Here is a 25,104-nt window from a genome sequence, read left to right on the forward strand (position 1 = left end):
ATCTGATGAGAGAGTAAAATAGAGAATATAAAAGAGCAAAATCTTCAGGATTCACAAGGGGAAAGGAACTGAAATCACTGGAAAATTTAGGATTTTATTTATAATAACCAAAAGAAATGTCCTTGTATAAATGCTGCAGAGGGAGAGTGAGACATGAGTCCTTTCCATAACATTTTTTCACTTTAAAAGAAACAAAAAGTGGCTGGGTCCCCCAGTGCACATTTTTCAAAATCACAGAATATTTGCATTTACAAAAAAACTGAAGATGACACCTTATTACCAGAACTAAATAGCTGCATTTCTTCATGCTGACAAGCTGAAAGGTAGGCTAGCACATGAGTAACATAAATGGTAAAAGGCCTTGAGGACTGCTAAGGATCTGGGGTCACTGGATGTTGGAAGCACAGGAAGAATATAAATCAGCATTAAAGGAAATTTAACAAACCTTAGGAACAAGGTAACAAGCTCTCTACATGAAGAGTGCAAACTTAAAGCAGGGAAAGCACTAGGGCTGGAAACGACACACCCGTGAGTCACAAATGACTTCAAAGCACTTCCCACCATGTGAAAAGTGCGCGAAGATGACCAACAGGAGGCTGGTTGAGAGCATTTTCTACTCTGGCTCCAAAGATTGCTTTCCCACATTTTATCGTCACTAATGTAGTTAGGGATGTACAATGGTGCGGCCAAAACCGATTACGCAAATTTGCTATAATGCTGGACAACGTATTGAAGTCTCAGCATATGTAAATGAATGAAGTCTGTTAGATTTCTACCTTGAAAACTGCAATGACATTTTCTAAAGAATTTTTTAAAAACTTTTAATAGTGACTTAGAATCTTAAAAATTTCATTTTACAAAAGATCATTTGTAGACTAGACTTGGCAGATTCCTAGTAGGTAGTTCTTCGGCAAAATCCTTTTATTGGGTTTTATTTTTATTATTGCCATGAAATCGGTGGGTGATGAAAAGATGTCCTAGCAGCCAAAGCCTCCCCACCTTTGCAAAGTTTGTGATCATCCTTAACAACAGCTTCAAAGGTCAAGGACGCTGGGGAGGGGGTGGGGAGAGGAGAGGTGGCCCAGGCTCAGGACAGGGAGACATTGAACAGGTGAGCTGATATGACAAGCACACACAGCAGGTGCGGACAGCTGCTTCTTTCCATCTCCCTCTCATGCAGACAAAGGATAGATATTTTCTTACCGTCCGTTTCTCCTCAGTTCATACCAAACCACAGCCACTGGCAAGAGAAAACTGAACTTGGCATTACCATGGGCGTAAAAGGCTACTACCCTGCCCAACAACTCATCACGTTAAGATCGTGCTGAGCAGTGTCCCATCTCCTGTCCTTTTTTTTTAAATCTGCAACATCACCGGATGCAAGACAGTGCGCTCCAGCAGAAGGCAATGAATCCACCGATTCGAACAGCGATCCCAGCGAGCTCTATCTATCTATCCTGACTGTCCTCGGGCTCTCTCTTCGCCTTCCCCAACGTCCTCCACCCAGACCGAATTTGTATGTAACCTACGTAGCTCAGAGGGAAAAGAAATAAGCTGGTATCTGTTATTCTTAATAACTGGTCTTGGAATCCTATCTCCAAGGGAAGATCCTAGCTGACCTCCCTGCTTTCTAGAAGGGTGCATCTCTGATGCCAGAAATGCTCCCTTGTACCAGTCCTGATGTGAGACTGCATTAAGGTCATGATTCCAGTGTAGGCTCGTTGCTGGTTAGTGTATCTGTGTATGCGTCACTAAGACTTCCACCCCCGATTCCTGTGGATACTGTCAGATGGAAGCACACCTTTAATACCTTGAAGAGGGTGACGATCAGTCAGCCCTTATTATTTCTACGAAATGCTGCACACAGTAGGGGCAGAATATTTTCTGGTAAAAAACAGCTTGTGAATATTCCCTTCCAGCATTATGTAAACAGCAAATCCTAGTTTTAAAATGCTCAGTAGCATTTTAAAAACAAACTGTCCTATGAGAAAAGAAATATAGTGTTTGGATAATTTCCCCTGAAACAATACTTATCTGATAAACTAATTTAAAAATCACATTCCTGAAAATCTGTGAAATACTGTGAAAAGTTTATTTGCATCAGAGTTGATTCCTAATAGTTGCCACTGGAAGAGGTATGGGGGCATCTGTTCGTCCTTTGTGACTGGGGAGATGACAACACAGTGGAGCAGAACATGTGTTTCTTAAAAAGTACAAATGTGTGCAAAAAAAAATTCTAAGTGCAAAAATATTCAGTAGTTTTTCTACCTCCAGTGCACCCCCATCAAATATTCCCAGCTTTCAGGAGACACTGACCAAGCCCACACTGTGATTGGATGACATGTGATTCCTCCCTCCCCCCAATAAATTATATGACTTACGTAAGACTCTACAAACTAAGCACGGGAAACTAAAATCGCCCACTTGCCTGCTCCCCCTCCCCGGTGGGGGACCTTGAAGAGACAAGATGATTCCCAGCACAAGTCAGTAAATGCTGAAAGGGAGACAAGCTGAGAAATCAGCTTTTCTTCCTTCAATAAAGCAGGACTACAATTAACGCCCATTCCCCAAGGTCTAAGAAGCCACGTACAACAATAATTATAATTTTAAAAATTTAACCATGAATACTTTTCTGCACTATAAAAATTATTTCCTTTCTTAATATTAAAACATGAACATATATGCAAAGTCATATACACTGATATGGAGAAAGCAGCCTTAGAGATCCTTTTAGAAACTTTCCTCGTAACAGTGTTGCTTCTGACTTCCTAATCAATGCCATAACCCTGCTCTGTAAACATCAGCTTCCTGTGGAACCCTGTGGATCGCTGCGGAAACAACAGAACACACTCAGCTTCTGCTTCGACACCTTCCACGCTAGCGGACTACGACACAGGCTCGCCAAGGCTGTGCAGCTGTTTTGGTCCAGTGTTTGGTTTTTGCAGAGATCCTCTTGGAATAAAAGGCTAACCTCAGGATAGTCTGAAATTAGCCAGTCTGATTTTGTAACAATCAGATGACTTGTTTTGGAAATCCTGACAAACGTATTTCATGATCCCAACGGTAGAGATGAACACCTTGGTAAAGGAACACATTCCAATTGATTCCAATTCATGTGGGCCTCCTGAAAGAGGCTGAAGGACATGTTTATATAAATCGCATCACTCACAGCTGCATCCTCTAATATATACTGCACACTGTATGACTGTCAGACAGAATTCTTACTAATTTATTCAACTTTGGACCTTCAAACCAACTTGGAATAATAAAACAGGAAAGATTTAAAATGCAAAACTGAGAATCCATGATTTGAACACCTGGAGACAAAATAAATAAATATGTTTTCCTTTCAGTGGCTTAAGAAGAAAAAAGAAGAACCTTAAGTGTACATTTCTAGAATTTAACAAATGAATCTTGTACATCGTATGAAACACTGATACCCTATATTCAAAGTGTCTGATATAAATATGGGGATATATTTTCAGAGTTTTAGGTTTGTGGGTTTTTTTCCTTTTTTAAGACTGCAGACACTTCTAAGTTTACCCTTCACCCATCCCAGCCACAAACAAGGCCACCAGACTGATGGGCACTGAATGGGGAGCCAATTTCAAAAAACTTGTGAATTCCTTTTTTTGAAAGTGCGAGAATTTGTCAGATGAACGTTTGTCAGCATGCTAACCAATACTTATCATGAACATAGATTAGAAAAGAAAATTAAAGACTCTATGGCAGAAAGATCAGTAAGAAACATTCTCCACTTGAGAACTCTGATAAAAACACGGATAGCACCACACGGGAGTCGCACTAAGGTGCTGAAAGGAGGTACCATGTTCCCTGCAGAGCGAATGCTAGTTCTGAAATGTATTGCAATGGGAAAATGCAACTGTCTAATGGTCACCGTTTGGGTCGTTCATCTACAGAAAACTGCATCCCTTCCAGTTCATCGTGTTCACTCAACTATATATAATGTGAAATACCTTACAATGGATGAAAACCAAGCTCGAAGGATATCTGCCATCTTGGACAGAAGGTGACAAGTTTAAAAGGACTTCGATCTCTATTAAGACATCTCATTTTTTAAAACGTTAATGGTCCAGGAGTGTTTCCTTTATATGCTAAATCCATTTATCACCAAGAAGTGTAAAAAGGTGTAAAAACAAACCACAGCCCCCACAGCTGTCTGACATCCCAACTCCTTAGAATCACCGAAGTGCCAAAACCACCAGGCTTACAATGTGTGTATTTAAAAAAAGGCGGACAGGAGCACACATCAGGTCACCCGGATACTGACTGATGTGCTGATTCAGCGTTTCCCTTTTTTCTGCTGAAGGAGTACATCCTTTCCATCTGGACAAACGTCACAGGTTCTGTGCATCCACCTGCTTTCTCACTGGTGAGCTGGGATTGTTTTTCCAGGCAAGTTAAAGATCAGGAAACCGGCTTGGATCTTCCTTGTAGTCATCAGGAATAGTGAAGATGCACTCATCAAATTCATCGTATCTAAACTCCTGAAAAGTCACAGTGGCTGTGATGGTGGGAAACACAGGTATATCTACAGGAGAGGAAATAAACAATGGCCAAAACATGAACAGCTCAACAAAAGCATTCCCAGCCCGAAAAGGAGAGCTCTGTGCTAAGCAAGCAGTGAAGGGGCTAAGGACTGAGCAAACACCACCTGAGAGATAGCAGGCAAACATCCGCAGCAAAAGCAACAGAACAATCAACCGTTACTTCTGTGTTAGGAAACATCTGGGCTTCAAACCCAGCCTCTTGTAACTGTGGGAAGGGAGCTCCCCTCGCCAGAGGAGGCCCCTGTTTCACAGACCCTGATGATGGAGAAGCAGCCTTGCTGAGATGGACTGGCCACCCTCCCCAGCACCCATCCCCAGGATGGGAAGCCTCTATAGGGCAAGGCCTCCTTTCTCCTCCTGTGCCCGGCCCTTAAGGAGCACTTGGTCCATGTTTTAATTCTTCATTTCATAGGTGAAAGGGCCCTAAAAAGGCAGCTTCATTGGACAAAGGAGTGTGGTGAGCATGGTCTCCCACGCCCAAGGACTTCCCATGGAAGTTCATTCCACATCTCTGTGGCTCACTGTCTGGAAGGTTTCCCTCCCAAGGAACAGGAATCATCATTCTGAGCCCCATAAGCACATTAAGACTCCTTCTTCTTTCATGAATACTCTTGGAAACAGCTATCGAGAGCTCTGCATTTTTCTCTTCTCCAGGTTGGCTGATTATCTGAGCACTCTGGCTTCATTAACCATGTCACTCATAAAAGAATGAACCAGACCTCAAAAGGCCAAGTGACTTAAACTGCATAAACTGACACTCAATCTTGAATTACATTAGCCATTCTTTCACTCTTTCTCTCTTGTGTACCCTACAATGCTCCTCAATATCCTCTCTAGGATTTCATCGCTCCGAAAGCCCTGGAGAAAACAGATCTCCACCCTTCCTCTTCTCTCCCCTCCCCAAACCTCACTGTGCCTCAGTAAATCCTCTTCTTCTGAGGTTTAGTCTATTTAATTTGATGACCCCATCTAACTCAGTTTCCATTTTCCCTTCAAAAGCGAGCTAAGAGTGTCTCCACTCCACTCCCAGATATCAAACTTGGGACCCCAACATATGTCAGTGTCCATTTGAACTCCTGGCTTCCTAAAAGGCACTGAATTCAAAGGTTCTGTCACACAAAAGGATAAATACAACTTTCAGCTGCTTCTCACCCATGACTGTTCCATCAGCACAATCCAGAAGTCAAAAATCCTTCTCTTCAACCAATACCTCTTAGCCTTCAAACTTTCTCCCTCACCCCTTACTATAGGACTTCTGATTCCTCATCCCTGAACTCCAGCCACACCTAACCTTTCTTTCCCATTCTGATGAGTTCCAACATATGCTGTCCATTAACCCTTGAATCTCTTTATCCTCTATTGCCTTATCAAACTAAACCTGGGTTCCTCCACCTTAGAAACTGACTTCACCACAAATCTGTGTTATCTCATCTCAGATCTGATCCTTTAGAACATTCTTCTTCTCCACCACTATTCCCAACCTTTTAGCCCAAGACCTCCTCTCCCTGACTGCCCCTCAAAGCTTTCTCCATCAGCCACTCCATCCACCTTGGTCTTGGAGGATGAGGTAGACTTTCCGGACAAGGATTTGGCTTTTCAGCTCTTTTCTCTTGCAAAGCCTTCCCCTTTAAAGATGCTATTTCTTGTTTTCAATCCCACTGCATTCCTTCCTTGCTGCTTACAAGGATGCCAAGGTCTCCTCAACCTGACACCCAGCCATTGCCTTAAGGTACAGGCCTGTCTTCTCTCCATCACAGTCCCCTCCCCCTCCCCCATCTCTATTTCCTTACCTTTCAATACCTTGAGATCTGACTTTCTAAGCCAGTGCCTGACTCAAACAGCTCTAGAAGGGGATCCTCAGCTTCCATCCTTCCTGAGCTCTCAGCGCTTTTGACCCTGCCATGTCAGCCACTCTCCACTTCTCTCTTGGTCCTTCTCTTGGGTGTCCTTCCTGCTCCTTGTCAATCTCCTGTCTCCTTGGACACTGCCCCTCACCCTCTTCTGACCCATCTGTCCTGTGTAGCATGATGCTTGATGATCTGACCGTTCCCGGGATTCCTTTGTAGGATCTTTATCACGTTGGATCTGCTCCCCCCACCATGGGTGTCTGGCCAGGCTCCATCTGGGGGCCACTTCTCTTCTCCCTCCCTGTTACTTCCCTGCCTTCTCTAGTTCAAAAAATGCCTTTGGATTTATTTACATGCACAAGTACTGTATCTCACACACCTTACCCCTGCCCCAACAATGGACAGGAAGTCTCTGAAGGCATCCCTTATCTTTGTAATCTTCAAAACAAGGAGCTTAATAAACACTGACTAAAGTAAACAGAAGGAACCACAAGGTGACCCACTGTGAGAAGACTTCCGCTGAGGAGCAAGGCACTCCCTAACTCACGTGTGCCATTTACTGATCCTCAGCTCTGAGTGTGAGCACACTTTCCCTTGGAATAAGTCAAAATCTACTTGTTAGAATTCAGAATGACACTTACAATTCTGGGACATGGTCAATGCAGAAATGTGTTTTGCATGACTATTTATACGTGTTTGAGATAGGATTTTCATTTTCTCTCCCAATCTCAATTGAGGTCAAGGTGGAAGGAGAAGAAGGTGGATTTTTTGCTGACAAAAAAAATTTATACATGATTTTTAAAAATCTACTTGCTATATAATTTCTGCCCTTTGATCCTAACTCCTATTCTCAAGTTTAACAGTAAATTTAACACTGATCCCACAGAGCATCTTTCCAAATCTTTGGATCTCACCATCTCCTCCAGATTCAATAATTATCTTGGTGCTGATGTGTCTCTGATCTATTTCTTGGCCCTGCCTTCTCTCCCCTGGCCAGCAGACATCTCATCCTCAACATGTCCTTTTATTTCCCCCTAAACCCTCCCCCTCTCCCAAGCTTCCCTATTCCTTCCTCATGACCCAGGTCCACACCTCCTCACACCCTCATCCCTGCTATCCCATGTGCTGCCACATCTCTTCTCTCTGGGCTGGTGCAGGCCTCCCTCCCTCCCTCCTTCCTCCCGCTTACCAGGCTCCCTCCCTTCACACTCTCTCCACTCTGATCTCTTCTCCAGTCAGTTAGCAGGGACCTTCCTAAAACCCAGGCCTGACCATGCTGCCCCTCCCCAAGTCAATCAACTCCAGTGGCTCCTTACCACCTGAGAAGTCCCTCATAACTGGCCTCTTCCCACTGGTCCACCTCCTTACACTGCTCCCTTCCCCCACCAGAAGGGTATAATTCAGTACCCACTCCTTGCTCCCTGTTTCCATGTCTAGAACACTCTCTTCACATCTGTCTCCTGGCTTCCTTCAAGTCTCAGATAAACCCCACCTTTGGCAAAAAGCTCTCCCCAGTCCTCCTTCACATCAGTGCCTTCCCAAGGCCCGGATCCTGTACACGCACCATCTGTAGATCCTCAGACTGAGAGCGCACCTGGAGGCAGGGGTTGCTTTTGCCTTTTGTTATGGGGAAAGGTGGCAAGCACAGCTCCTGGCAAAGAGTAAGCACCTAATAAATGCTTGTCAACTTCACTAAGGCCTCTCTATTTCTCTCAATGACACTCTTTTTATGCCCTCTCTAGAATCTACACATCCAGCCCTAACCTTTCCCCTATCACCTCCTGCTAGAGGTCACCACCTGGACCTCCAACATGGACCTGAGACACATATGGAACCGAAGTCATGATGCTTCCTCAACAAACACTAACTAAGCACTTACTAAGTGCACAGCCCCATGTGAAGGATGGGGCTCCTCTCTCTTCAAAGAGCATGTGGCTAAAGGGGGAAGACAGACCAATCTATACAAGCTCAGTCCTCCAGGTCCATGACCCAGGAACCATCCTAGATCCTTCTTCTCTCTTCCTTAAGGCCCACGTAGCTGACCCCAACCTCCATGATCTCTCTCACCCTAATCACTCAGAGTTGACCAAGTTCAAACTTTTGCCTTGGCTGGCCTGGACTACTCAAATAACCTTACTGGTCTCCTGGCTCAACTCTCAACCTTCCCTCCTCTTGGGCCTATCACCTCCAGGAGAAAATACTAACTGCTGGGGTCAAGATATAAAGCCCTTCCCAGCCTGGATCCAGAATCTTTCCAGAATAATATCAACTAATTCCTCTCCTATACAACCTGCTCCAACACAACAGACTTGCTACCTCTTCAACCTCTATCCCTTTGGAAGTGACCACCCAACTGGGGGATGATCTCATCTCCACTCCTCCAAAGGACGGCTGAGGGGACACTCCCACGTGAGGCCTTTCCTGGCTCCTGCAGGAGGCCCATTTTCTTTCTCTAGATGTTATTTAGGATTTATTTACAGGCACATCTACTGTATCCCAGCTGCCCCCAAGATGGGACATGAGCCCCTTGAAGGTGACAAACTAGACATGCTATATAATCTAATGTTCCTCTTAAATTTCTGCACCTACCCACACCTAAACCCAATTCTACCCACAAATGCAGGGTGATCCACAAAGTGGGATTGTCTTTAATGAAAACAGGCATGCTGACACACAGCTGAAGAATTAGCAGAAGTATTCAGAACATGTCTTCACTCAGAGAATCATTACAAAAGGAAACAGTTGTCTATAAAAACTTTCATTTCCCAGTTTGAAAATACAGATGGATATGTTTAATTTTTAATGAGGAAAACCTCTCACTGACAGTATAAAATAAGTTACATTTGAAATACAGAAATAAATATTGTTTATAGGACATCATTATATTTCTACTTGTTAGTAATTAATCTAACAATGTACCTCTCAAAAATACCCATTCATTCATTAAGGCAGTAAGGTTATGAGCTTGAGTGACCTCTTACCGAGCTTTACAGGAAAGCCGGGAGGAAGCTTCATCTGAACAAATTCTCTAAGCTTGTTAAAGTGCTTGAAGGGCGCAATGACTTCTAAAACATTCAATAATCTGCAAGAAAGGTCAGAAAAAAACCCTTTAAGCAGTTACTCCCATTGATATGTCTCTGCTTCAAGTCAAAATACCAAGTCTCTCATCTGTCTGCCAGCTCTTTGGAGGTCCGGCCACTGTTCAATGGTCTGATCTGTGCTTTATGTTTACTAAGAGAGAATTTTAAAGGCATAAAAAAGCCAAAACAAAGAATTCATTCTGGACATGATCTCTATAACTCTTAATAAACACATACAGTTGGGAATATCAACTTACAATTCAATTCCTAAGGGAAATTCCTGGCTCATGGCTATTGTGGCTTTAAAGGTTTTCTTACTTTCTTTGCAAACAAGCTCTCTACCCAGATGAGGAGCTCTACAATAGAAAGGAAATAAAACAATTAATTTTGTCAGTGAATTATTTTCACCTAACAGAAAGACTCCTATAATATTTTATTATGTTCACTGTGCTAATAGTGCATTTTAGAAATTTTTTTAAATGAAGTTTAAAAATGTGCTGAAACACTGAATTAAGAAAAATAAGAGAATTATCTAGAAACTGCCAGTTCAGTATATTCCATGGAGGTTTTCTAGTTCTCAATAACCCTACCTTTCCCCATAGATGAGGCCTCTATCTGAAGAGGATCACATGCCTCCTGGATATAACAGGAATCACACCTCTCTGCCACGTGTGTCTAATCCCTAACATTAATTTTCTATGTACATGATTAATGAACAACCAGAATAATTAACAACACCTGACTTTGCGGAGAATGACCTCAGTGAGGAAAATGTGGAACTTTTCCTGCTCACTTGGTAGTGATGAGGTTGTTTGAAATATAAGAAAGATGATGCCATTAACCACCATTAAATTTTTTCCTTGTTAATCATGTTAGCAAAATGCTAGTAAAAGAGAAACAATGAACTGAGGAATTAAAGCAGGAGAGTTTGATGGCCTAGGAATTTTAATATGTCAGCTTTCTCCAACTTAATGACAGTTTGCCTCTTATATACTGTATGACAAGTGCTGCACTGTCAGATCTCAATGAGCTCAGAAGCCAAGGCCTTGTCTGTCCACTCCACCCAACAGTGCCAAGTCCTGCATTTACTCTGAGGAAAGAAAACCATAAACCGAAAACAGGTCTCTGGGAGACAGAGGAAGCTGCCTGATTTTCTGAAAAGTTGCTTCATTTGTTTGTCTTTGACTCTAAAATGATGTTTTGTAGGAATACTCACTTCCCATTCTTCGCAGATATGTACTCTTCCCAGGTAATCGTGTTAGGTGGGGGTGGAGTCAAAGACTGTCTTCGGACAGGCTGTAATGGAAAATGGGGGTGTGGGGGTGAGAAGCTGCCACTCAAGCCATTGGTTGCAAATCAGAAAAGAGAATCCACAAGGGAGCCTTTGGCTTGTCTCTGCTTTCCCTGACAGGTCTACAAGCCTAGACCAACAGGTCTTCTGCTGTCCAGCCTAGGGCTCCCTGACACTGGGGGAGGGGAGGACACAGTAACGGTTCAGGTATTTTTGACACCAAAATGTTTTCTTGGAAGTTCGACCAGTATTATACATCATCAAGGTCATCCCTCCTGGGGGAAGAGGAGACCAACTATGGACAGGAGCTGGTTGAGGGGACAGAACCCTGTGCTGTCCAGAGCTGGCCCTGGGGGAGTGGGATCTAGGCTGGAGAAGGGAAAGGAGAGACACAGAGAAGACAGACAGAGGAATAACCTCTCCATCACAAAACCAACAGTCAGAGGAAGAACAAAGTGCTAGAAGGAGGCTCACATCCTTAATATGGACACCCAAGGCCAGGAGACTCTACTAAGGAATGAAGGCTGAGGAGAGGTCACTGAATTTGATTAGATCACGGAGGACTTCTTAGGGAAAAAGCAGAGAAGCTGGACTATGAAGGGCAGTGGGCGGAAATGGGGACAGGGAGCGTCAGCCTGGGGTGTAAGTCAACAATATCGTCATGGAGAGTAGAAAACTAACTGTGCAGGCCAAAACGCTAAATCATGAAAGCAGCTCAGAGGAAGATGTTTGCGAAGCAAGACTGTTCAGGACAGAAAGGATCCTTGCCACAGGATGGCCTCAGGTCTTGAATTCAATCAAAAAGCATTTAGTAAGTGCCTACTGTGTGCCAGGCACTGAGTTTGGGACTGAGAAAACCAAAAGAGGCCAAGATAGTCCCTGCCCTCAGGGAGCCCACATTCTGACAGAGGACAAGTCTATAGCAAATGAACTATACACAAGATCAATATAAATATAAAAGCATTACCAGGCTACAAAAATGTGCATACCCTTGACCCAGCAATAATGATTCTGGTACAGTACCCCAAAGAGATTATAGAAATGGGAAAGGGTCCCACATGTACAAAAGTATTTATAGCAGATCTCTTTGTGGTGGCCAAGAACTGGAAATCAAGGGAATGCCCATCAATTGGGGAATATCTGAACAAGTTGTGGTATATGAATGTCATGGAATACTATTGTGCTATAAGAAATGATGAGCAGGAGGACTTCAGAGAGGCCTGGAAGGACTTGTATGAACTGATGCTGAATGAAAGGAGCAGAACCAGGAGAACTTTGTGCACAGCAACAACCACAGTGTGCGAGGAATTTTTCTGGCAGACTTAGCCCTTCACAGCAATGCAAGGACCTAAAACATCCCCAAAGGACTCTTGAGGCAAAACACCTTCCAGATCCAAAGAAAGAACTATGGAATTCAATCACAGAATGAAGCAGATCATTTTCTCTTGTGTTATGTATTGTTTTATGGTCTCTCCCATTCATTTTAATTCTTCTATTCAACATGACTGAGGTGAAAATGTATTTAATAGGAATGTATGTGTAGAACCTATATAAGATTACATGCCGTGTCAGGGAGGGAGAGGGGAAGGAGGAGAAAGAAAAAAAAAAAGAAAGAAAAAAAAAAAAGAAAGAAAGAAAAAAGAATTACCAGAGGGAAGGTCTTGAAATTCAGAGGGGTTGGGGAAGGCTTCCTTCAGAAGATGGGACTTTAGCTGGGCCTTGACAGAAACCAGATAAACCAGAAGCTACTTATTATTCAGGTAAAAGCTATCCTATAACTAACCTTCTGTGTACAGACAACCACCCATTCAGACAAGAGAAAATGAATTTTAAACAACTGAGAAAAAGACAGAATATAATTGCAACTAAAACCTCAACTAAGTGAGAATGATAAATGGGAAGCGGTCCACAAAAACGATACCAATACTGATTGTAACCGAACGACAGCAACGTAAAGCTTCTGACCCATCAAGACCAAGAAAGCCCCCAAAATGTGTCAACCAACAACTAACTTACTTGTCAAGAGGTAACTACGGCCAAAAACAACACCAGTTTAAAATACGAGAAATGGTCATGACTGTGACACCACCACCTCAGAAAGCAGAGGCAGAGGAAGGCTAAACCACCTTCAAGAAACCTTGACAACAAGAATCCCAACTAACCAGCCACATCAAAAACATCTAAGGACAAGCATGGAAGAACAACAAACAGAAGAAGACTTATTACAAGCTGTGTCAACTTCAAAGACCATGGAGCCGTTAGACTGGGGATCTCTGGTGTCCTAGATTTCTCTGCAGAATGGTAAAAATGCCATCCTGGAGAGTAAAGGCACTGGACTGGAACATCGGGAGGTGTGTGGGGAAGTATACCAAGACAGCAGGAGAACCACGCACCTCATGGTCTACTTTCCTATCTCTGAAACTTCAGGAGACAAACAGGAGGAGGAAAGATGGCAAGCACTAGTCAACAACGGACCACATTTTTACCATTTCACAACTAAGGGAAAGAGTCAGAGAATAAATTATCTCCACCATGTTGACTGTCTGAGGATATAAATAAGCATTTATTTACATAAATAAATACAGCAGAGCAAATGCCCAACTTGAAGGCTCTCTTGAAATCAGGTGTCTCCCATTCATACATTAAAATCATTCAAGATTCCTTGAAAGGTAAAACCACAGAAATAACACTGTTCACAAACACCAAAAGACCCACAAAAAAGCCATGGCCACCAAGGCAAAGTTCAGGGACAGAAGGATTCCCTTCCTTCAGCTGTTGCCTTTGGTGGTTCCAAAACATTGCAGAACCTCCCCCAAGAAACCAGTCATCACTCCAAGCCATGGAGTCTGAGCCCCCACACAGAAGAAAACACATTGGTGAACAGTCTGTGCTCAGACACAACATGCAACTGGGGATGGACAACTAAGTGACTGAGCTCATCCAGGAACAGCAAGTGCAGACTGGCTACACAGAAAGCTAAGGTCTGCACTGCCTTCAAGAAGCTAGAAATGAAAGCACATCTCACCACAACATTCTCCTGGTGCTCCTGGACAAGACATGGAGTACAAAAGTCTCCAAAAAAGAAGGAAAAGAAATATCACCCAAAAGGTAATGAAATGCAAGTAGCCGAAGGAAATCTTCAAACGCTGGGAATACAGAAGTCAGCAAGGAAATGCCTGAAAGGAAAGAGAAAGCTGGGATGATCCAAGGTCAGAGGGGAGTATGACACAGAGTCACTGATCCCCTGGAGATTTCAAGAGGGAGCCAGGGAAACCTCTCCAACAAGGAGACTAAGGGACTCCTTTGACAACACAGACATTTGGAAGGACTTCCCAAATCAGTAAGGCCACAAATCCGTCTAAGTTTACTGCTCAAAGTCAGTGAGGAGAGGGGGAGAAAGAAACATGATGATGGGGGAGGACCTCACTCACCCTTCCAAAATCTAAGTGAACTAGTTCTCCTGAGCTGCCCTGACCTGCCTGCCTCGCTGCTGCAAAGACCCCTCCCCAATATCAATGGCCCAGAGACCTGCATAGGTCCATGGTCAATCCAAAAGCCAAGGATTTTCAAGCCTGACCTTAAGTGGAAACCACTTAAGAAACCACTGAAAGAAAGAGGAAACAAAGATCCCCCAAAACAACGCAGCTCTGCACCTCCCTTTCATTAATGATTTCAGAAAAAGAGACTGGCTCTTCCTCTCTGCTCAGGCTGGACATAGAGGCAGGCTCGCCCCAGAGGGGCTGGTCCTCCTCAACACCCCATACACCACAACACATGCTTTGAACAAAATAACTGCTGGATGAATAAGAGAATGGAGAATCATGGGTTGGGCAAGGCAGACACAGCTCTGTGGAGGCAGAACTGGAAAAAGTGTTTCATGAGAGTGTGACCAAAAGCAAGAAGGCAAGAATTTAACAGCGCTGCACACGTTTTAATAAATGGCAAAGCAATTTTTAAATAAAGGATCGATCGATAGCCAAAATTAGCTCAGAAGAACATTTGAAGACTAAATTCTTGATTTATGAGGCCTCATTCCCCCTTCTTAAGTGTCAACTACATAAAGGTTGAAGTTAAAAAGAAAGCAAACAAGATGTGAAAAGTAAAGCGCATTTAACAACTCACTATTATCAGAAAGACTGAAGATCTCACCTTACATCATTACAGAACAAAATCATTGTTGCTTACTGTACCTCAAAGTTCTGCTCCATCAAGTTTCCACCTTTACTTAAACTCTCCATGATGGCCTTATTTCGAAGAATATCTTCTTCACTAAGGTGTTCTCTCCTTTTTCTGGATTCCAAAACAAGTCCATTCACCAGGTAAAAGTAGGCCAAGAAGTTCCCCACTCTTTCCTGAAACAAAATCACCTACTTTAAAGAGGTAAGAATATCCACAGTAAAATCTTCAGCAGAAAGAGCCTCCGATTTCATCATTCATTGAAAAGTACGTGAGATCGATATGCCTTCATCACCACGGACAAGCTTCATCCCTTGGATCTTAATGAATAAGATGTATTAGAATTTATCAACCTCAAAGTTTAGATGAGACTAAAAAATCAACACCAAAGTTTCTAGACAAGCTACAGCCCCTTGGGGTGGCCTGAAGTTTGACAGCTACTTGGGGAATTAATAATATTGTTTTAAAAAGAAATAAAAAGAGCATGTGATATTGCTGGTTCATCATCTGAACCAGTCTGTCACTTGGTGATGTCATCAGCCCCTAGAGATGTCACTCCTACATGGAGGACTCCTGGAGCTGCCTCTCAGATCTCCTACCTCATTTGAGTTCAGCTGCTTAGCAGATACTTCAGACTCGGAACGCTGGTAGGTATCTCAAACCCAACATGTCTAATAATGAATCTGTCATTCACCGCCAAACTTCCTTATTGCTTCTGAAAGACCACCATCTCTCCAGTCTCTCAGAGTCACCCTGGGGGTCTCTCTCTCCCTTATCCCCCATATTCAGTTGTCAAATCTCTTCTCTCTCTTCAGTACAAACCCACAAATACCAAGTTGATGAGCAGCTGGAGAATACAGGAGATAGCAATGCTACCGAATAATTAACTAGGGGGCTTTGACGAGGTTTTTTTGGGGGGGAGTGGCAAACAAGACTTATCTTCGTAACTTCCAATCATACTAACCCAAAACTGAATCAAAAGTCTTATCCTTGTGGTTTCCAAAAGCAGTTGGAAGGATCAAGCTTTGCAAAATCAAAATCAGATAAGGACAGCCATGCCCTCAATCCATCATCAAGGAACACATACGTCCTTAGCCATGCAGCCTCCATATAACTATATAACTATGACTACAACATATAACTACATAACTATATCCATATAACTATGACTGTCCCGGTAGCAAAATTACCGGGCAAAAAGAGTGTGAATTTCTTAAAACTGGTTCTGTCAGCTACTTCCAACTTCATGACTGATAAAGACTTAGGTAGAATGAAAGATAAATGGTTTTATGAAAAATCAAAATGTTTGATTCACTCATACTGTTTTGTCTTCCCGGAAAAGCCATCCTGTTTGGGCACGTGTGAAAGTGATGGATTTGGTTGATAAAGTTGCGGAATAAATATCACTGCTCATTAAAATGTCAACTTCTTCCTCTGTTTCCATCTCTGATTCCTTAAAGAAAAGAAAAATAAGTCTTGTAAATTAGATTTCATAATATGCAGGTACTTAGAAAACACTACATATCATCACTATACAATATTTTTTAAATTTTCTGTTTGTTCTCCCAGGAAACAAAAGGGAAGAGAAGAAAGGAGATTCCCTGGGAAAATTCCTGTGGAAAATATTATAATCTTTTAATGACACATTATATCATTAAATAATTTTTAAAAATTTTTTTCCAGATTCTCTCCCTTCCTTCCTCCCTCCCCTGCCCCACTCCCTAAGGCGACAATTAATTAAATAGAGGTTAAACATGTGCAGTCCTGCTAAACATATTTCCAATTTAGTCATGTTGTAAAAGAAAGCCCAGATCCCAACACACACACACACACACACACACACACACACACACACACACACACACTCTGAAGTTAAAAAGAGTACGCTCTGATCTGCCTTCAAACTACCCGAGTTGTTTCTCTGCAAAGGGACAGCATTTTTCAGGAAAAGAACTTTGGAACTGTCTTGGATCTTTGTTTTCCTGAGGAAAGCTACGTCATTCACACTTCCTGCTGTTACTGTGTACAGTATTTTCCTGGTTCTCCTCACCTCACTTTGCATCATCAGTTCATCTAAGTCTTCCCAGGTTTTTCTGAGAGCATCCTGCTCATCATTTCTAACAGCACAATATCATTCCATCACAATCATATGCCACACCTTGTTCAATCATCCCCCAGTTAATGGGCATCCCCTTAACTGTCAATTGTTTGCCACCACAAAAAGAGCTGCTATAAATATCTGTGTACGTGCAGTCTTCCGGGGGCAGCTAGGTGATGCCAGGCCTGGGGTCAGGAAGATTCGTTCATCTTTGGGAGTTCAGACACTTAACAGCAGCGTAACTCTAGGCAAGTCACTTCACCCTGTTGGCATCAGTTTCTTCAACTGTAAAATGAGCTGGAAAAGAAACAGCAAACCACTCTAATATCTTTGCCAAGAAAACCCCAAATATGCTCGTGAAGATTCAGACACAACTGAAAAATAACTGAACAACAAAAGGTCCTTTTCCATTTTTTTAAATCTCTTTCATATACAGACCTAGCAGTGCTATCAATGGGTCAAAGGATATTGAACAGTTTTATATAGCCCTTTGGACATGGTTCTAAATGGCACTCCAGAAGCAATCTGGAACCATGCCCAAAGGGCTATAAAAATATGTATGCCCTTTGACCCAGCAATACCTCTTCTAGGGCTGTATCCCAAAGAGATCATAAACATGGGAAAAGAACCCACATGTACAAAAATATTTATGGCAGCTCTTTTTGTGGCAGCCGAAAACTGGAAATTGAGGGGATGCCCATCAACTGGGGACTGGCTGAACAAGTTGTGCTATATGAATGTAACAGAATACTCTTGTGCTATAAGAAATAATGAACAGGCAGACATCAGAAAAACCTGGAAAGACTTAGAGGATGCTGAGTGAAGTGAGCAGAACCAGGAGAACTTTGTACACAGCAACAACCACAGTGCGCAGGACCGATTTTGATAGACTTAGCCCTCACAGCAATGCAATGACCTAAAATAATCCCACAGGACTCATGATGGAAAATGACATCCACATCCAGAGAAAGAACTATGGAGTCAGGAATAAAAAGTGGAGCGGATTCTTTTCTTTTTTGTCTTGTTTTGTTTTTTTTTTCTTTCTCATGGCTTGTCCCATTCGTCATAATTCTTCTGTGTTAACATGATTAATGTGAAAATGTGTTTCACAGGAACATTATATGGAGAGCCCATATCAGACTGCGTGCCATCTTGGAGAGGGAGAGGCGAGGGAGGGGGAGAACATTTAAAACTTGAGGAAGCAAATGTTGAACACTATAAATAAATAGAATAATAAAAAAATAAAAATCAATCAATCAATCAATAAATTACTCTGCAGAATGGCTGAATCAGTTCACAACTCTACCAACAGTGCATTAAGGTCACAATTTTCCCACACCTCCTCCAACATTTGTCATTTTCCTTTTCTGTTGTATTAGCCAATCTGAAAGGTGTGAGTTGATAGCTCAGAGTTGTTTTAATTTGCACTTCTCTGATCACTAGTGATTTAGAACATTTTTTCATATAACTAAAGATAGCTTTGTTTTCTTCATCTAAGACTGTTTATATCCTTGAGCCATTTATCGACGGGGGAAGACTAGTATTTTCATAAATACGAATCAGTTCTTTAGGTATTTGAGAAATGAAGCCTTCCCAGAGAAGCTTGCTGTAAAAGTTTTTTCCCATGGGAAAATTCTAAAATTGATGCTCAAGGCTCACAATTACAAGATAATTATAAAAGTTTAACTTTCAAGTAGTTCAGTGTTATAAAAACTCTCAGTTTCAAAATAAAGACCACTGAACAAATCTTTCTTTCTTCTCCTAGCTAAAAGTGTAAAGCAGCGCTCATCAGCCTTTAAATCTCTGTATAACTGTATGTACCTAGTAAGACTCCTCAGTGATGATGCTGATGCTAGTCAGCTCTATCCAAGCTTGGAGTTTCATCAGCACAGGAAATGTCTAGTTAGTAAATTATTTCAACCAATGCACATAGCATTTATATATCACTTTAGGGCTTGCAAAACTTTACAAGGTCATAAAGTCCTGAACATAAGTACTATTTATGGGACATAAGAACTATTATCATTTCAATTTTACAGATGAGGAAACTGAGGCAGGACTGCTCAGTGTCTGAGGCCAGATCTGAACTCAGGTCTTCCTGACTCCAAGTCTTCATGGTCAATCTTAGAGCCTATCAGTTCTGCCTCACTTCATTCAAGACCACCTTCATCATTTCCTACAATGAATTAGCATCTTGAAAATGTCATCCATCAGGTGGACTCGATGCTCTCTGAGGTCTTTCACCTCATAACATGGCTAATGCTACTCTCTTGAACACCTCCCTACTGGCACAGGCATGAAGTCCAGATTTTTCTGTTGGTCTCAAGACCTTCTATAAGCTTACCCATTTAATTCACTCAGTGAGTTAATTCAGGGGACTTTATTAAGCTCCTCCTTTGTGCCAGGCGCTGTGCTCACTGGGTGTTGAAGATAAACACACCAGAGCCTGCCCTCACTTTCCCCGTTCTCCCCAGGAATGAAAGGGCGGCTCCAGTCAGCTTGTCTTCTTCCTCTTTTATAAACATTCTCCTATTCCCTGTCCCTGACTTTCCATCTGCTTCTGGCTCATCTTTATCTTCCACCTCTCCTTCAAAAAAACCTCCAAAACTTCTGTCGTCCATCTCTAAATTCTCGCCCTTCCTTCACCACAGTCAAACCAGACTTTCTCCATGATGTCCTCACCTAACTCAGCACACCCTCTCCTCTTCCTTCTCTGAATTCCCTCATCGCTGTTTCTGCTTCATGGATTGGGTTTACAGCACTTCAAATGGCTAAAATACTCTCCAAGTAATATCATCTACTTTTCCAAAGATGTAAAGGAGTAAGTAATTCAATACACACATACACAGACACACGTTATCTCACACATAGATTTTTCACTGGGACCTGGGATTCTACTGATTCAGGGAACCTCAAGAGAGGAACCATCATCTGTCAATGCAAACTGACCACTCTCCAAAGAAATGAACAGGTGACCTTGGAGTATACGGAGTCAATGAAGGAGGAAGGTCAGAGGCCAGGTTTACCACAGAGGACTAGTAACTCCCCAGTCGTGTTGCTGTGGCCCCAGACCTCACTGGGAGCGGCTCACAGCTCTCACCTCATGATGGATTCGCTGGTAGACTCTCTGTTCGTTATCTAACACTACAAACGACTCCGAGGGCGCTGCATCGCCACTGAAGATGAAGCTCAGGTCCCCTCGTTGGCACTTCATGTCAGTAAAGTCTATGAGAGTTGTGTCGAGCCTGTGGAAGACACACTGATAAAACATGCTGAAAGACATCACAGGCACGTAATTCCTGGTAAAGCAGTTGTATGAGAATCTAAAATTAGCATTTCACAATCAAATTCATCATGTCTTACTTAAAGGACTTAATCTTCCACATCACATAAATGGCTCCTAAGGTTTCCTCTGCTTCAATCCTTTCAGATTCATTGTCTGTGACATTACGAATGTTGCTATCAATGTTATTCATTTACTCAACATTTACTGAAAAGTTGTTACATGTAAAGCAATGTGCTGACGCTTTAGGGGATGTAAAAAGATCCGTACGATTCAGATTCCTGTCCTCAGGAACTTTGTCCAACTGATTTATTTCATCAACACTGACAAATAAAATATAAACTGGGTTATAATTAATTTATAATTTTCCTTCTTGTACCTTTCCTAGCTATATGATTTCCTTCCAGTTCAAAATATATTTTACTTCTATTTGACATAAAGTAGATTTTAAAATTCTCTCATGGAGCCATTTTATCAACAATTAAACTGTAAAGATTTCCCTTTACTCAAGTTCTTCCAAAAGCCCCTATCGCTCCATCATACCTTATCACTGCATAATATCTTTATTTAGGTCCATATTCTCCTCATTCCCTGCCCCAATGGGATGTAAGCCCTTAGAGAACAAGAATGGGGCCTTTTTGAAAATCTGAACCCCAGCACTGAGTCCGGTGCTTTGAAAACAGCTAGTTCTTGCTTTACATAAATTCATACACTGCAAATGCAACTTTACATAAGGAATTCTGAAAGGCCAGGGAAGAACAAATATAAAGAGAGGTTAGGAAGAACAAATATAAAGAGAGGTTAGGAAGAAAATATGCCCACAGTTTATTCCCATCTTTCATGGCTCTGACAAAGATAAAATGTTTGAAGAAAATGAGTAACAGGATCGTCAAATCAGCCCAAGAACCGGAGACAGAAGTGAGTGAGAATGATGCGGAGGAGCTGACTGCCCAACGAGAGGCTGATCAAGCTGCTTAGCTGCAAGGACCGACTGCAGCAGGGAAGCTTCGGGACCTGAGGTCAAATCAAAAAGATTTACAAGGAGAAACAGTTGGCAGAAGCATTTCATCATCTGAGTGGGTGGTTTTGGGGCTGAAAAAATGGATCCAAGTAAGTCAAGATTTTCAAAAGCTCAAAGACTAGTTGAGGATAATATTGCCTGCTATGGTCAGATATAAGAGGGAAGAAAGAGAGGCACTGTCCAAACACCTCTCCACAGCATCATAGAAAAACAAAACACTGAACCACCAATGCCCAGTGATAAAGGCCAGGGGCTTCATAATTCTGTTTATTATCATAGACCAGGGCTTAATATGCGTACACTTTATGGCTTGCATTAAGATTTTCTTTTATGTGTGTCTTAGTTATGTAAGCTAAATGAAGTGGATGGGTAGGGTAAATTTGCATTATGTAAAAATAGCTTTACACCGAGGTCTGAGGAGCTAAAGTAAAGCAAGAACTAAGATCCAATGTTTCTTGAATGAATATTGTTCCATGACAGCAAATAGCAGGCATTTACAGAGCACCGTAAGCTTCACAAAAAGGCTTACATAAATTACATCTCCTTCAATTACCCACAATACTCCTATGAGGTAAAGTGGTACGTATTATCCTCATTTGGTAGATAAGGAAATCAAGGTCCAGGGTCCTACAGTTAGGATGCGTCTGAGCCAAAAATGCCAATTCAAGTCTTCTGGACACCATGTCCAACAATCAATCCTGTGTACCCCATTCCATGAGCTGTGATACTGATGTTCTCTGTTCAAAGTTATTCAAAGTAACAAAGGTTTTTCAAAAGAAGATTCACTCCCTTAAGCTATCAAAAGTTACAACTGGATATAATTTCTTTTAAACATATTCAGGGATAAAGTCATTCTAAAATCACAAGAAATTAATCATCTATTACTTTTAAAAAGAATCCAAAAATGAAAAACATTATTTCCAGAGGATTCTTAAGCCACAATATAGTTCTAATTTATAAACTTTCTAAGAATGATTCCATGTTGTTAAACACTAAGGTGATTTTTTTAAAGCTTTCATACAATTTATAAAGAAGAGCGCTCCTACTTCAGCATTTTTGAGAGAAGAAAACAATCACTTTACCAATTCATTTTAAACTATGGTATTCTAAATGCTAAAATCTAAAAATGTTTTCGGTAAAGTAACTACTAGACTCTATAACATGTTCCCAGAAGTTACCTACAATGCCAATTCAGTTTTTTACAATTAAATCCTTATCGGAAAGACAACCAAAGTAAACTCTGGGTCAAGCAAAGCATTCACAAACATGATGAATTTTTCCACCCCTCGTGAATAAAAGCAAATCGCCTTACCTGATATTGATACCTTGTTTGTATATCTTACATGCATCAGAAGGCAGAATTCGGGAAAGTAAAGGCACTGTATTGGCAAAAGAAGAGATTAAACAATTGATGCATTGAGAGACCTACTAAACACTTCAGCAAGTTAAAAACAGCAATGCTAAAACTTCACACTAATTCTATGAAAGTGCTACAATTACTGTTAAAACGGATGTTTCAAGCTAATTTAAGATTAAAAACAGAACCCAAAAAAGCAACGTTCTCCAGCCATTTTAGGAAGCTGACATTTAATCTAGAACCTACCATGACAGGAAGTCTGAGTAACTCATGGGATGACGTTTCTCTAAGAAAATGAGCTTGGAGCTCCAACTGGAAACCACCATGCCTCAGGCCCACATCTAGGCCAGGCTTGTGAGGGAAGTGAGGAGGAGTGGAAGGAAAAGGGGAAAGAGAAAATTCCAAAGAAGGGAAGAAGGAAGAGGAAGGCGTTCCTGCAGTCAACAAGCACATCTGGATGTCTGTTCATGTGCAAGACAGGAGCTGCCTGTCATGTTCCTGCTGGGTCCAAGATCTAACACTTACACTTCCCCCAGCTAACTCACTCTTTTTGAACAGGCCTGCATAGAACACATGAGAGAATACAGCAAGTTCTATGGGTGTACTATCACATTCAGGCACAAGATTCAGGCCCCAATTATAAGCCTCGGGACAGGATGTCACGTAGGTCACAGGGACGCTTTGGGTAGTCCGGTAAAACCTCTGGACCTGTTCTCATAATGAGTGGTGTTGCCTACATTCATCATTGAAGGAAATGGTAAATTTCAATTACAGGTTAGTGAAAATAAAGACACATTTTTTCCCCCATCAACATTCAGAGACTCCCCCTAAAATCTATCCCCAGACTTCCTTAGACTCTTAAGGGTTAAGAACCCCTTTTACAGGCTAAAGTTATGTTCTGGTGAACATGATTTTAATTGTGACATATCTAAACTTAGACAAAGAATTGTTTATGATAGAATTCTACACAGAGAAACGGGAACAAAGAAAATGCTTACAGTTGTGATTAAATTTGTGTATCATATATACCACCTTTTACAGGTGTTTCATAAAGCTCTAATACGTGAAATTTAGTTAGGAAGAAACTATAAACCACCCCCAAATGTTTAGCTGGAAAAAATAATGCTGGTCAGTCTTCTGGGGAGATTTTGATTAAGGGGCTCCTGCACACTTGTAGACATTCTGCAGTGCTTGGCCACTGGGGTCAGTACTGACTGGGTCATTCTAGATAGCTCAAAATTAAACATTCCTAACATGAAAACAAGAGCTGCCCTCATGAAGAGATAAATTTCTCTTCTCCAAAAGCAGGGATTCAGAAAGATATTAAGTGTATGCCTCTCTGTCTATACAGTAGGTGGCAGCTTTCAAGTTTTTACGAACACCCGCTCTTTCTCCCTGTATTTGGTGCCACGTGAAGCAAAGGAAAACTCAGAAATGTTAGCATTAAATTCCATGATGGCTTCAAATGTACTAAATTTACTGACATAAGCAGAAAAACAATGATGCAAAATAAACTCTAACATCTGCCATGTGAAGCCCATCTGGCCACGCTCCAGTTCTCAACAAACAAACTCAACAATGTAATAGTTACAATTAAAAACAAACTTTGTAGAGAAGCTTAAGAAAAAATATCTGAATAACTATCAGTTTAATTTTCACCAAGAATTTGGCAGTAGATGGAAAAATACTGTATTTTCCAAATAGTGCATTTAAATAATTTGTGGGTTCATTTAAGTATACTCTTGTTACAACCTAGCGCAACTTCTGTTACACAGGCACTAAAAATCAATCTCTCTGGTAAAAAAAATCCCTTAGAGCAAGGGTGATCCTTGTGACGCTTTGGTTTATGGAGCTCAATCTGATCTTTACTTTAGGCGCTATTGCCCCAAGTACAACAGCCTCGAGACAGAGCCACTGGGCTCAATCCTGGTCCACCATTTGTTTAACAGGACACCTTGGATAAGTCACTTAGCTATCTCAGCGTGTTTCTTCATCTATAAAATGGGAATAATCATGTCTGACCTGCTCAGCTCCCAGATGTGAAAGCATTCTGAAAGCTGAGATGTGAGATACAAATGAAAGCACCGAGTACTGAAATGCAGTGCAGGAAGGAAAAAGGGCAAAGAGAGTCAGTAACGGTAATTAAAGATTCCAAAGCACAGGACTGTCAGGATCACAATGTGGTGATCTCCAAGAATTACACGTCTGGTGCCTTTTTTTGTTGAAAAAGGAATCTGAGTTAGGGCTGGGGAAAAGAGGCAAAGAAGAGTCAGGGAGATGACTCAAACAAGAAATCTAGCAGTGAAGGTCATCTTTTTAAACAGTCAAAGCACGATGCTCGGCAAGCTTACACGACTGAAATATCGCCATCAAACTTTAG

The 25,104-nt window shown here is 41.7% G+C and overlaps 1 protein-coding gene across 3 annotated transcripts in view; it reads right to left on the minus strand.

Moving 5' to 3' along the window:
* Positions 1-3,202: 3,202 nt before the first annotated feature.
* The window catches only part of ANKRD13C (ankyrin repeat domain 13C), a 57,281-nt gene continuing 35,379 nt past the window's right edge, over positions 3,203-25,104 (minus strand). For 2 of the 3 annotated variants that reach the window (XM_072649829.1, XM_072649827.1), the window contains 8 exons: positions 22,680-22,746; positions 20,164-20,308; positions 16,287-16,418; positions 14,980-15,141; positions 10,715-10,794; positions 9,756-9,854; positions 9,400-9,500; positions 3,203-4,552 (listed from right to left, as the gene is read on the minus strand). In XM_072649829.1, coding sequence (XP_072505930.1) covers positions 4,422-4,552; positions 9,400-9,500; positions 9,756-9,854; positions 10,715-10,794; positions 14,980-15,141; positions 16,287-16,418; positions 20,164-20,308; positions 22,680-22,746 — 917 coding nt within the window. In that variant the 3' untranslated portion in view covers positions 3,203-4,421. Of the gene's footprint in view, positions 4,553-7,920; positions 8,070-9,399; positions 9,501-9,755; positions 9,855-10,714; positions 10,795-14,979; positions 15,142-16,286; positions 16,419-20,163; positions 20,309-22,679; positions 22,747-25,104 lie in introns of those variants that run through there. The other variant, XM_072649828.1, reaches the window with a different exon arrangement.

The sequence above is a fragment of the Notamacropus eugenii genome, chromosome 2 (genome assembly GCF_028372415.1).
Source record: "Notamacropus eugenii isolate mMacEug1 chromosome 2, mMacEug1.pri_v2, whole genome shotgun sequence".
NCBI classification, from domain to species: domain Eukaryota; kingdom Metazoa; phylum Chordata; class Mammalia; order Diprotodontia; family Macropodidae; genus Notamacropus; species Notamacropus eugenii.